This window comes from Primulina tabacum, chromosome 7 (assembly GCF_025594145.1).
Source record: "Primulina tabacum isolate GXHZ01 chromosome 7, ASM2559414v2, whole genome shotgun sequence".
Taxonomy (NCBI): Eukaryota; Viridiplantae; Streptophyta; class Magnoliopsida; order Lamiales; family Gesneriaceae; genus Primulina; species Primulina tabacum.
Window position 1 is genome coordinate 33,480,651 of NC_134556.1, and position 11,790 is coordinate 33,492,440.

The following is an 11,790-nucleotide window of genomic DNA, read 5'->3' on the forward strand; positions in this document are numbered from 1 at the left end:
TCGGTCATCCATCAAGTAGGACAGTTTGGTCAAATATATAGTTGTAAATTTTCGTATATCCTACCAACCAAGTAGAACAGATGAGGGTGATTTTGGAAATATTTGTGAATCTTTAATATATTATAATACTTGAAAATGTATCTGAAATCATTAATTATTCATAGATGATCGAATCGTATAAAAATAAATATATACGATTAAAAATAAAATATTAAAAAATTTATTGAATTCTAATTTTATTTTATCCGAGTTGATTGTATGGGAGAAACGTGTGGAATTAATGATATGGAGAGAAGATCAAGTGTCGTAAGGTGAGAATTATGATGTATTTCGATGACTGATGTGCCCAATAAAAACAACTTCCTAATGAGACACGAAGAGAGAATAGTATCACAATTCAATATATAATTTGGAACATATGAACGTGATGGACGGTCACTATTACAAGTCTTATTTTATGTATAAATTTATATATAAACTCATCTATATATGCATGTATACATATCGTATTTGTTATATATATAAATATATATTCTCATGTTTTGGACCGAAACTTTCACGAACGCGATTGCACAGTGAACTATTATAATAACTACTTAATTCATATTTCATCTTCGGATTACGAAATGAAAACCCAAGTTGTAACCTATATATATCATGACAAAAACTTGTGTGAGACAGTCTCACGGGTCGTATTTTGTGAGATGTGTATCTTATTTGGCTCATCTATGAAAAAGTATTACTTTTTATGCTAAGAGTATTACTTTTTATTGTGATATCGGTAAGGTAGGGTTGACTCGTCTCACAGATAAAAATTCAACAAGAGACCTATTCATGTATCATTTAAACTTTCATAAGATAAAATAAAAAGACAAAAAAATATCTTTGATAAGTAATTAGTTTGGTTTATTATAAAAACCTTTGTTAAGAAATATAACTCCGAACTTGTTAATCTTAATATATAATCTCTAAATTTTCTACCGAGTCAATTTTTTAGTGTATTAATATACCATTGCATCACGTTTTCAATTCTAAAGTCCCCCTCCGTCCAATTGGGTTCATTAATTATTATCAATCTCTTTTCTAAATCTAAATAATTTAAGCTTTACAATGCTATTGGTGGTCCCAAAACTTACACGAAACCATTTTCTTGAAAGATTGTACATCAAATCTTTGAACGAAAATGAAATAAAATATTGTCAACCATCGAATATCTCTAATTAGATGAGGTCGGTTTGCTCTTCAAGTCTCGGTGCGACAATTTTCCAAATGACAGCTTCAAATTTAGCCACCAATATTATAAAATTATGGCGCCCTTTTCTCTATTTTTTTTAGGTGTTGCACGGCTTGAAATATTTGAAACAAACCATTATCACAAGTTAGCTACTTAACTCTTTTTTTTCGACCTCAGACACTCAGTCTTATAATTGATATCAGATTTAAAGTCATGCGTTCGATTTTCATTGATAAAGAGAATGTCTATGCAATATTTTATGTACGCTATAGAAATAATTAAATATATATGTAATACACTTAAAAAAAATAGGGGATGAGGTTAGCAAATGTGTAACCTTGTAAGACACTCACATGGCATTTGAGTAACTTGATTAATATCACAGTAAATGGAGACTTAATTTAGTATATAAAAATTGAGATTATTCCCATCTTCCTGAATCATTTCTGTATTTCATTTTCACTTTAATCTATATATAAATTATCTATAACTGAAACGATGGGTGCTTGGCTTTAGTCTATGAGAGGACCCATTATCTTGTGTTTCCTGACTCCACAATCAATAAAATACTGTTTATTATAATCCACAAGCAACAATGACATTTAAGTAATCAGATAATGGAACCACTAATGAACTATATATATATACACACACACACACATATTTATATACACACACACATATATATATATATATATTATTTATTTATGTATATGTAAGTGTTTTGTAAGACGATATCACGGATTTATGTATATCTAGATCTATAGATATGTGTTTATTGATGAATCAAGATAAATCGAGAGTCGAACCATATTGTAAAAAAAAAATTATCTATATATATATCTAGATCTATAGATATGATATGTGTAGGACCGAGTGCTTACCGCTTTACCAAAAAGCTATAGCTAGTGGTAATGGTGCAACTCAAATATTTTAAACCGCACAGCAGCTCAAGCACCACGGTTCAATCGTTCTATTAAACAGGGACAATTATTGCACCCAACAGTATATGATATAAAAGACTCGAGTACAAACTATGTATATTAGTATGTCAAATATATGTGGTGATATATAATACCTTTCATATATGTATACATGCAGTTGAAATCTATGATGATTTTTCATGTGGAATATAAACTACTACTTATTTATTTGTTTATGTAAAATATTTTTCACACAAATAGTAATGAATATATAAACAAATCCATGCATGATTGGAGAAGACGAAGAATACATTGTAGACATTTCTAAAGAATGATAACCAAAAAAATAAAAACCTTTAATTCCCAATATTTTCTTTTATACCTTCCAAATACAATTAATTAAAATAAAAAAGAATACAAATAGAAAATTTGTATAATGATTGCATGAAAAACTAATTAATATCTAATTTTTATTTCATTATTTTGAACCATTTTTTTTTTTTTTCTAATTTCTTTGTTGTGTTATATTTCTACATTCTCTTTTCTTGTTTTCTTCTAATTATACATTGCTGTTGAATTACTGTAAGAACCACATGTCATCAACATTCCACAGACCATCCGACGCATCAGCACCGTCCATCCACTGGTTGCAGTTTTGACTCGTAACCTGGAAATCTAAACCATGGTTAAAATTGTAGCCGGTGGGGCTAGTTAAAGATTGATCGTGATAACACAGAGGTTGATTGGCAAGATAATAGTCTTGATTGCTCCCTTCGTTGACTGGGTAGTTGTAGCACTCAGTCAGGTCGGAGACTGGCGAAACCTGAGTCCCGAAAGAGTCGGAAGACGCCGCGGCACTGGAGGTCTCTGTCGTGTAGAAGTGAACACCTCCTCCGGCCATGCTAGGATCAGGTGGCGGCATCATCATCTGACTTCCCGAGCTTATAATATCGAGATGATTGTTGTTTTGGTAGCTGAGACGGCGATCTGCTGTGGTGGTGGCGGAGTTGGTTGTGGTGGTGGAGGAAGAAGAAGCCCCCGCCACCTCTGCGGCTCCGCCGTAGGCGGCGGATGCCTGAATCCTCTCTACGAGCCTTGGCATCCATAGGTACCGCATGGTATCCTTAAATTGCTTGCTATTCACGTCACACTTCAGCTGCTTCGCATGTTTTTGAACTCTGGTTCTCCAGTAATTCTTTATCTCGTTATCAGTTCTTCCAGGCAAATGTTGAGCGATTTTCGACCACCTACGCACACAAAAAGCATTTTCAAAATATTATTTGATCTGTAAAACAACATATGAATGTACTTTACAGATTTTTGCTGAGATTAATAACATATCATACCTATTACCCCATCGAGAATGGAGCTCAAGAATCAGAAGCTGTTCTTCGAGAGTTATATTTCCTCTTCGAACCTCAGGCCGCAGATAATTCAGCCACCTCAACCTGCAACTCTTCCCAGTTCTCTTCAGACCTGTGAAATGAAAACTTAGTTCTATTCAACCCATTATAAATTAATCTGATGATCATAAAGAAACAAAAGGAACTAAAATTATTACCAGCAGATCGAGCAAGGGAATTCCAGCGGCCATCTCCATGGTGGGCTATGTAGTTGATGAGGATGAAGTCCTCTTCAACAGTCCACGGCCCTCTTCTTAACTCCATCAATTCCTCGTCACTTCCACTGTCAGTTATTGAAACCTTAGCATTTCGATCATCCATTTTCTTGTTTACAGTAATCTGATCAAACTTTGACACAGAAAATTTCTTCGTATGGATGTGAGAGAGAGAGAGAGAGAGCGAGAGAGAGAGAGATCTTTGGGGGTTTGGTGTTTGAATACAAGGAAGAAGAAAAAGAGAAGGTAGGGGGTTTATATAGAAGAGCAGGAGAAGTTTGAATAATATAATGGTGGAAAGAAGGTGGCATGTGAGAGAGGGAAGCCGCAATGGGAATTAATTACACTAATTAATGGCTAATATACGCACTAATTAAATAATTAATCGCCCGCACACTTAAAACTTGGGGCTTCCTATTCTACTAATTGCGAATTATATAATATAAAAATTAATTAAATATTGTTTAACGGCAGCTTTGGGGTTTGACAGTTTGACTTTGATGGTTTATTTGTTCGTGGAGATGGTTAAAATATTTTTCTTTTTTTTTTCTTTTTGGATATATACATAGATATCGATATAATAATTAGAAAGAATGGAGAATGAAAAAAGAATTGTCGGTGTCCACTCCGACTTCTCTGTCCAATCAAATTGTTACCCGATCATTGACTATGCCACTTCATTTCTCGTACGAGTTGATACATTCCATGATGGAGGTAAAATGGAATACTTAAACTTACTAGTCCATGTTTACACACACACACATATATATATATAGCAAAAAATGGTGTGAGACGATCTTACAGGTCGTATTTTGTGAGACGGATTTTATATTTGGATAATCCATGAAAAAATATTACTTTTTAGGCAAAAACTTGTGTGAAACGATCTCACATGTCGTATTTTGTGAGACATATCTCTTATTTGGGTCATCCATAAAAAAATATTAATTTTTATGCTAAGAGTATTACTTTTTATTGTGAATATCGGTACAGTTGACTCGTCTCACAGATAAAGATTCGTGAGATCGTCTCACAAGAGACCTGCTCTACTTTTTATGCTAAGAGTATTACTTTTTATTGTGAATATCGGTAGAGTTGACTCGTCTCACAGACAAATATTCGTGAGATCGTCTCATAAAAGACCTAATATATATATATATATGTATATATACATATATATATATATATATATATATATATATATATATAGACACACACATACATATTCCACGATGGAGGTAATATGGAATATTCAAAATTACTAGTTATATATAAATATACATACATACATATATATATATGTATTTAAATCAAATAAGTGTTACTATTACTATATGATCGAACATTTTTCTTACAACCAGAAGTCATAATTATTGACAAATGTGCGACTCGGTTTTAAATCTCAGCAAATCAAACACCATATGTCTCGATCGTCATTATGGTAGATAAAAATATTAAATTTCACAATAATTGCATCAACTTGAAATTTGATGATTGATTGGGGAAGGGTTGTGTGGGTGAGTTTATGCTCATCAAGAGATATACTCTAGATTTTTGTTTTGTATAAAACGAACAATCGATCATCTTATTTAAAAACAAAAAAATAATGTGGAGTTTATAAATATTTTTTTGTTTTACAATGAGATGATCGACCGATCATTATCTTAACTCACCTTTTCTTAGCTATGTTGAAAATGATCCGCTTATGAGACATCCCGCCGATACCATCTCCGCCCATTTAAAAAGATGGAGGAATTCCGAGCAGGGTGAAGTCAAGGGCTCTAGGTGCCTTCTCGAGAAAATTGGCCCGAGTAGTCCTATCACTCATCCCTGGCGTAAGAAATTCTATCAGCCTTCTTAGCTTGTTCTATGAGGTTACGTTATTTGATTGTTTAGATGATGTTATGTTCGACGTATTTGAAATTCACTACTTCTTTAAGTCATGTACATGCGATTATGATTATGATGAATTTGAAATATATCCAAAATAAATTTCATTTCGAATCCAAGATTCAAATCCGTACCAAATCAAATCATTATCCTCAAATCTAAATTCTTTCTTCCAAACATAACCTAACAGCTTACTGAAATAAGACCCAGATCGAGACAAAGAATGAAGAAGTCCATAATCTTGATTGACTTTTCTCTCTTTGATTTTCTGTTCTTAGTCTTCTAAAGTGCCACTTCATAATTAAAATTCTCCCGCCACCTCCGTCATTATATATACTAGCTACTTTGCAAACGCGATTTTTTTATAATTATCTATGGATTAAAGTGAAATTTGACAAATTATCGAGGGACTAAAGTGCTATTTGAATCATTGTAATTTAGAAAAAAAAAAGAAACAAAAATGTTTTCTGAAATTAAAAAAAATAAAAACAAAAATGTAATTTTGATATCAAATAAGGGCAAAATTGAGAAAACAAAAAACAGACCAATTTTTTGTTTCTATTAGGGAGATTCTTAATAATAGTAATAGATATATATATACCTCCATCATATCATTTTCCTTATATATATATATATATTAAACAAAATAAAATGGGTGAGAGAAATACCAGAAAGCCCTAAATCTTTGTTACATTATGAATAGTTTATCATATATTATTTTTAGGTTAAATTTTTTTAGAAAGAATGTAAATATTTTATGCATTCATATATTTTTCTATGTATTGATGATTGATTGTTATCAATAGTTGTTTTTAAGTTTTATTTCATTATATATATGTATATATATATATGATTAGGTATTTTGTAAGGCGGTCTTGGATATCTTTATTTGCGAGAGAGTCAACCATGTTCATATTTACAATAAAAATTAATAATTTTGATATAAAAAGTAATATTTTTCATGCTTGATCCAAATAGAATATCTGTTTCACAAAACTGACACATTAGATTGTCTAACAAAAATTTTATATGTATATATTTACATACATATGTATATACACAGATCACGACGTGTTCTTTATTCACTACTCACTAGCATAATTAAGGTAAGTGTGATTTGTGAACTAATTAAAATGTAAAGCGATACGAGCTAAATTCTTAAAAGTTCTTTTGATTAATTTTTTTTTTGAAAAAAACAAAATAAAAAAATGATAGAAATTTTTTAAATTTTAAGCTTCGATGTATCATGTTAAAAAATTATATATCCCATAATATCTATACTATCTTATAATAATAAATAAAAGTTATGGATTAATCCATCTAATTTAATATCATTGAATAATTACAAAATGATCATATATGCCACCTATAATTTTAAAAATATAAAATATTATAAAGCAACATAAATTTTAAATATAATAAAAAGTGTCCTATTTTAATAATTATTTTAATGAATTTTCAACATTATTTAATTTTAAGATAATTTCTTAATTTTTTAAATATAAAATTTACTAACATTAATTATTATAAGTAATAACGACGTAAAGATCATTATAAATTGTTATTAAGCTGACACGTATTCTTAATCGAATTAAAGATTATAAAAGAGCTTTAAATTACTATGGTTCGTATAGCGGCTAATTACGTTTTAAAAATACCTATTGCATTAGAACTCGTGGGTTGTGTGAGCCGAAAATATCCGACTTATTAATTTATCCGGTAAACTACCAAGAGCTCGTGGTTTTTAGATAAACAAAAAGATGAGTAAATTGTAATTTTTGTTATGTTGTTTGCTTTGTTTTTTTGTATATTTCATTGTTTATGTTTTCAAAATTGAGTTTTAGTCGTATATTTTTAACTTTTTTAATTTCTGTTATTTTTTGTACAGAGCGTAGATTAACAATACACAATGAGCATAACGAAAAATACCAAAATTGTAAAAAATAATGTAAACTTATAATATTAAAACAGAAATTTGACAACATAAATGATTAAAATTACAAAAAAAAAAAAATACAATATAAAAATTGCAACATAAATTTTATGCTTTAAAGTTCAAGCCATTTGTTTTATTCCTATCATGTAATAAATTCAACATAAATCTTTTTAACACATTTTGAACAATACATGAATTTGAAAAAATCATATATGTTGCAGAATTATATTCTCAATTGTTTTGTTCTGGGCAGATTTAAGTTTATTTTTTGAATAATTAAAGATGTGTTTATTAGGGTATTTAATTAGGGGTTCATATAATGATCCACACGTATATATCAAGAGCAACAAATTAGAGTAGAGAAGGTCTCTTGTGAGACGGTCTCACAAATATTTATCTGTGAAACAGCCAATTTCACAATAAAAAAGTAATGCTCTTAGCATAAAAAGTAATATTTTTTCATAGATGACCCAAATAAGACATCTGTCTCACAAAATACGACCCGTGAGATCATCTCACATAAATTTTTACCATTAGAGTATATCTCAACCAAACTAATATATACACACATATATAATGTATAATTAATTAGTACTATATTTTTACACGCATATTGTGGGTGAAATAATGGGTACAAAATAGCTTTAAAAAAAGGTACAATACAAAATTATATATTTTAGTTTTATTTTAGTTTTGTTAATATTTTATAATGTCAACTAAATTTAAAAAAAAACTTTTATAAAAACAAACCTATACTGTATTATTAGTATATTAGAAAGAAATAAAATAAAATTATAAATGATAGTTTATATTAAATAATTTTGAAAATAACTATTAATATTTACTCTTTTAAAGTAGGAGATGAAGTTATAAATAATCAGGGTACTTAGGTAAAGCAAAAAAAAAAAAAAAAAAAATCACCATCCACACCAAAACTAGTTAATTTATAAACGATATCTCCATTAATTAAAACAGTAATTGAATATACAACTTTAATAATGTATCCAATTCATATAAAATTTACGGTATTATTTACGCGATACACACACACACATATATTCGTCTATGATTATGAGTTGTGTCGGAAAGATTTCATCGTCGAACTCCGGCAACCATCGAACGTCGTATTTCTTTGAAGTTGACAGCTCGATTTTATTGGTGTGGATCAATTTATATCGTAATAACTCAAAATATGAAAAAGGTCAGATATACTCGTGGGAGGCAACTTCAAAGTAAATGAATAGAGTGTAAGCTATAAGCTGTATTAAATTCATCTAAGGACTGCGGATGCCCTTCGATACCATCTATATTCTATCCCACGATAATTAATGTATACTTTGCTAACCCCACTCTATATGTGAAAACCCGAAATTTCAGCAGTTAGCATTTTGCAGCAGCAATGCAAGAATTTCAGCAGAAGCTAACAAAATTCCAGTAGCTATTAATACTTCAGAAGCTGGTATTTTTCCAGCAGACATGCATTTTTCAGCAGACAGAATCCAGCAGCAGAAGAGTTTAGTAGCGAGATTCCAGCAGATAACTACTGATTTTGCTTATGACTTGCAACTGAAGCATTTATGATGGATTAAAGGCTGTAATGGCACATAATGACAGATTATGACCATTTATTTGAGAGGCTAACAGTCAGAAATTTGCCACCCTCAAATCTCTGAATTGGTGTTACACAAATCTTGAGTATCACTTAAAAAATTCGAGTTAAGAGAGCACATTTGTTCAAGCAGAAAAATCCAGTAGCGAGAACAACAGATTTCAGACTTCAACCGAAACTCCTAGCAAAATTACTGTAAGTGGGCTTATGTATAAATATCTTGAATCCAGTTTGATGATTTATGTTTTAAAGCAAAGTTTCTGTATGTTCGATTTCTGATATCTGATTTTTGAAGCACTGAAACTTAGTGAACTAATGATAGTAATATATATTCTGAACATTACTAATTACGGATTACTGATTACTGGCCTCACCCCTTAGAGGAGAGAACATATAGGGGACTGATATCAGTTTAGCCATGAAATTCACGAATGTTCTCAGTGCTTACTTGATAAATTTCTGATTACTGAATACTGATTTCTGATTACTGGTTTCTGAATACTGATTTCTATTCTGAAAATAAGAATTTCTGTATATCATTCGTATTACTGTTTCTGTTTAAAAATGGTTTTGAAAACTGGGAGTTATTCCCGTTCCCGCTTACTGAGTGACAACCATATCACTCACACACCAAACCTATCTTAGATAAGAACAAGGAAGAATTGTTAGAAGAGGAGAGAAGACTCAATTCTGGGGCTGGTGAAGAAGACTGTTCTAAATTATGTTTCCGCTGTATCTGTTAAAATGATGTTATGTTTGGTTTTACATTTCCGCTGTAAAACATTTGTTCTTCGAGTTGTATCAGACAATGAATATTATGAATAAAAGACCGGTTTCTGAATTTTGTAATTCTGAGGCTTGTTGTTTTCGAATATAAATTTGAAAGCAACGCCGGTGTCAACCAACCCACGTCCCGGGGCGTGACATTGAAGTGGAATCAGAGCAAACCAGATTTCATAATCTGGGGAGGAGGAACTAGAAATAATAAGTTCTGATAGGCTTCTGAAAATAAGTCCTGAAAGTTACTGAGATATACTACTGAAAATAAGCTACTGTAATAGACTACTGAAAATAAGCTACTGTAATAGACTACTGAAATGAGTAGAAAAAAAATTAGTAGGCCAAAAATCAGTAGACCGGAACCAGCAGATAACAGAAAAACCAGTAGACCATAACAAGTAGACCTGAAAAAACAGTAATATCAAAACCAGTAGTCTGGAACCAGAACCAGCAGATAGAAATCAGTAGATTTTAATGCAGAAGACCTGATCATTAGACCTGGAATGCAGCAGACTGGTTCTAACAGTGCTGGAAAGCAGCAGACAGTGCTGGAAAAGCAGCATACTGCTTACAGAAGCATTAGAATTGCAGTAGATCGTGAATTCCAGCAAGCGCATGCAGTATACCTTGCAAATGACATGAAAGTTGAGGTGTTTTTCGCGCAAACTTCAAACGGCCATAACTTTTGATCCAAGAGGAATTTTTACTATTAAAAGTATGCGTTGGAAATCTCTCGACGAGGAGAACCTAACCTAGAACAAAATTTAGTTCTAGCACCGCCGACGAACCCCAAAATCCTTCGTTTAGATAGGGATATCATCATTTCCGTAAAATTTTTCAGATTTTTGAAACTTTGAGAAATTTTCATTGTCAAACGGCTCAATATTTTTGCACCAAATTTGGTACACTTCATGTTCTTAATGTGAAGGAATTTTTAGTAAATTTTTCACGAGATTCTAAGACCTGAAAACAATTTTGAGCTATTTTTTTCCATTGAATTTATAGGCTGTACTGATTCTGTTCATCCCAGTAATTGTCTATAACTCGATTTGTATTCTTGAAGATCATTTCTGAACCTTTACCCTCATGTTTTGGATGTAGGATATGGCTGATCAGAGTAGCTACATTAAGAGCTTAGAGAGGAAGCTAGAGAAACTCAAGGAACATAACTACTGCTTGGAATTAGACAAAGATGAGCTACAACGTAGAGCAGAACACTTGAGAAGTGATGTTCAACATTATGCTCAATAATTGCATGAAGCAGAAGAGAGGAGTAGGAAGGCTCAAGAAGATTTTGAAACCTTCCAAGAGACTGTGGCAGAGTTCATCGAGTTACGTGATACATTAGTTGAGAAGATCCAAATACTTAAGGATCAAAATCACCAACTCGTGCACCAGCATAATCAGTATAGTGAACAGACTGATGCTCAGATTCAAGAGCTGCAGGACACTGTTGAAGTTCTTAGCGACCAGAATGCAGTTCTGCATGGTCATATTGAACATCTAGAAGCAGTAATAGCCAACATGAAGACAAACCTGAGGAAGATCCCGAAGAAGATGAAGAAGTCGAAGGGGATCCTATGGATTTGGGATTAGGAGAAGTGATATATTAGATATTCAGTAGTAGCTTTTTGTAAAAGTACTTGTTCTATTTGCATTTTGTTAGCATTTTCAAAGGTTATTTGTAATTGCACTTCCTTGGGAAATCAATAAAAATTTATTTCTATCCATTGGTTTCATATTTAATTTTTGGAGCAATTACTCAATCATTTTACTTCCTTTGTTTAGTCTGCCATCAAC

General features: G+C 31.5%; 1 protein-coding gene across 1 annotated transcript; it reads right to left on the reverse strand.

Moving 5' to 3' along the window:
* Nucleotides 1-2,415: 2,415 nt before the first annotated feature.
* LOC142550886 (transcription factor MYB78-like) lies at nt 2,416-4,010 on the reverse strand. The gene is made up of 3 exons (XM_075659931.1): nt 3,719-4,010; nt 3,504-3,633; nt 2,416-3,404 (listed from the first exon to the last, which is right to left on the reverse strand). The coding sequence occupies exons 1-3, from the start codon at nt 3,879-3,881 to the stop codon at nt 2,735-2,737; spliced, it is 963 nt and encodes a 320-aa protein (XP_075516046.1). The 5' UTR covers nt 3,882-4,010; the 3' UTR covers nt 2,416-2,734.
* Nucleotides 4,011-11,790: the final 7,780 nt, after the last annotated feature.

Bases quoted from the DNA above. Each gene is read 5' to 3' on its own strand.
- LOC142550886 (XM_075659931.1), bottom strand. From the start codon at position 3,881: ATGGATGATCGAAATGCTAAGGTTTCAATAACTGACAGTGGAAGTGAC. The intron at 3,634-3,718 runs GTAATAATTTTA...TTCATTTCACAG, and splicing joins TTCCCTTGCTCGATCTGCTG to GTCTGAAGAGAACTGGGAAG. The intron at 3,405-3,503 runs GTATGATATGTT...TTGTGTGCGTAG, and splicing joins CATTCTCGATGGGGTAATAG to GTGGTCGAAAATCGCTCAAC.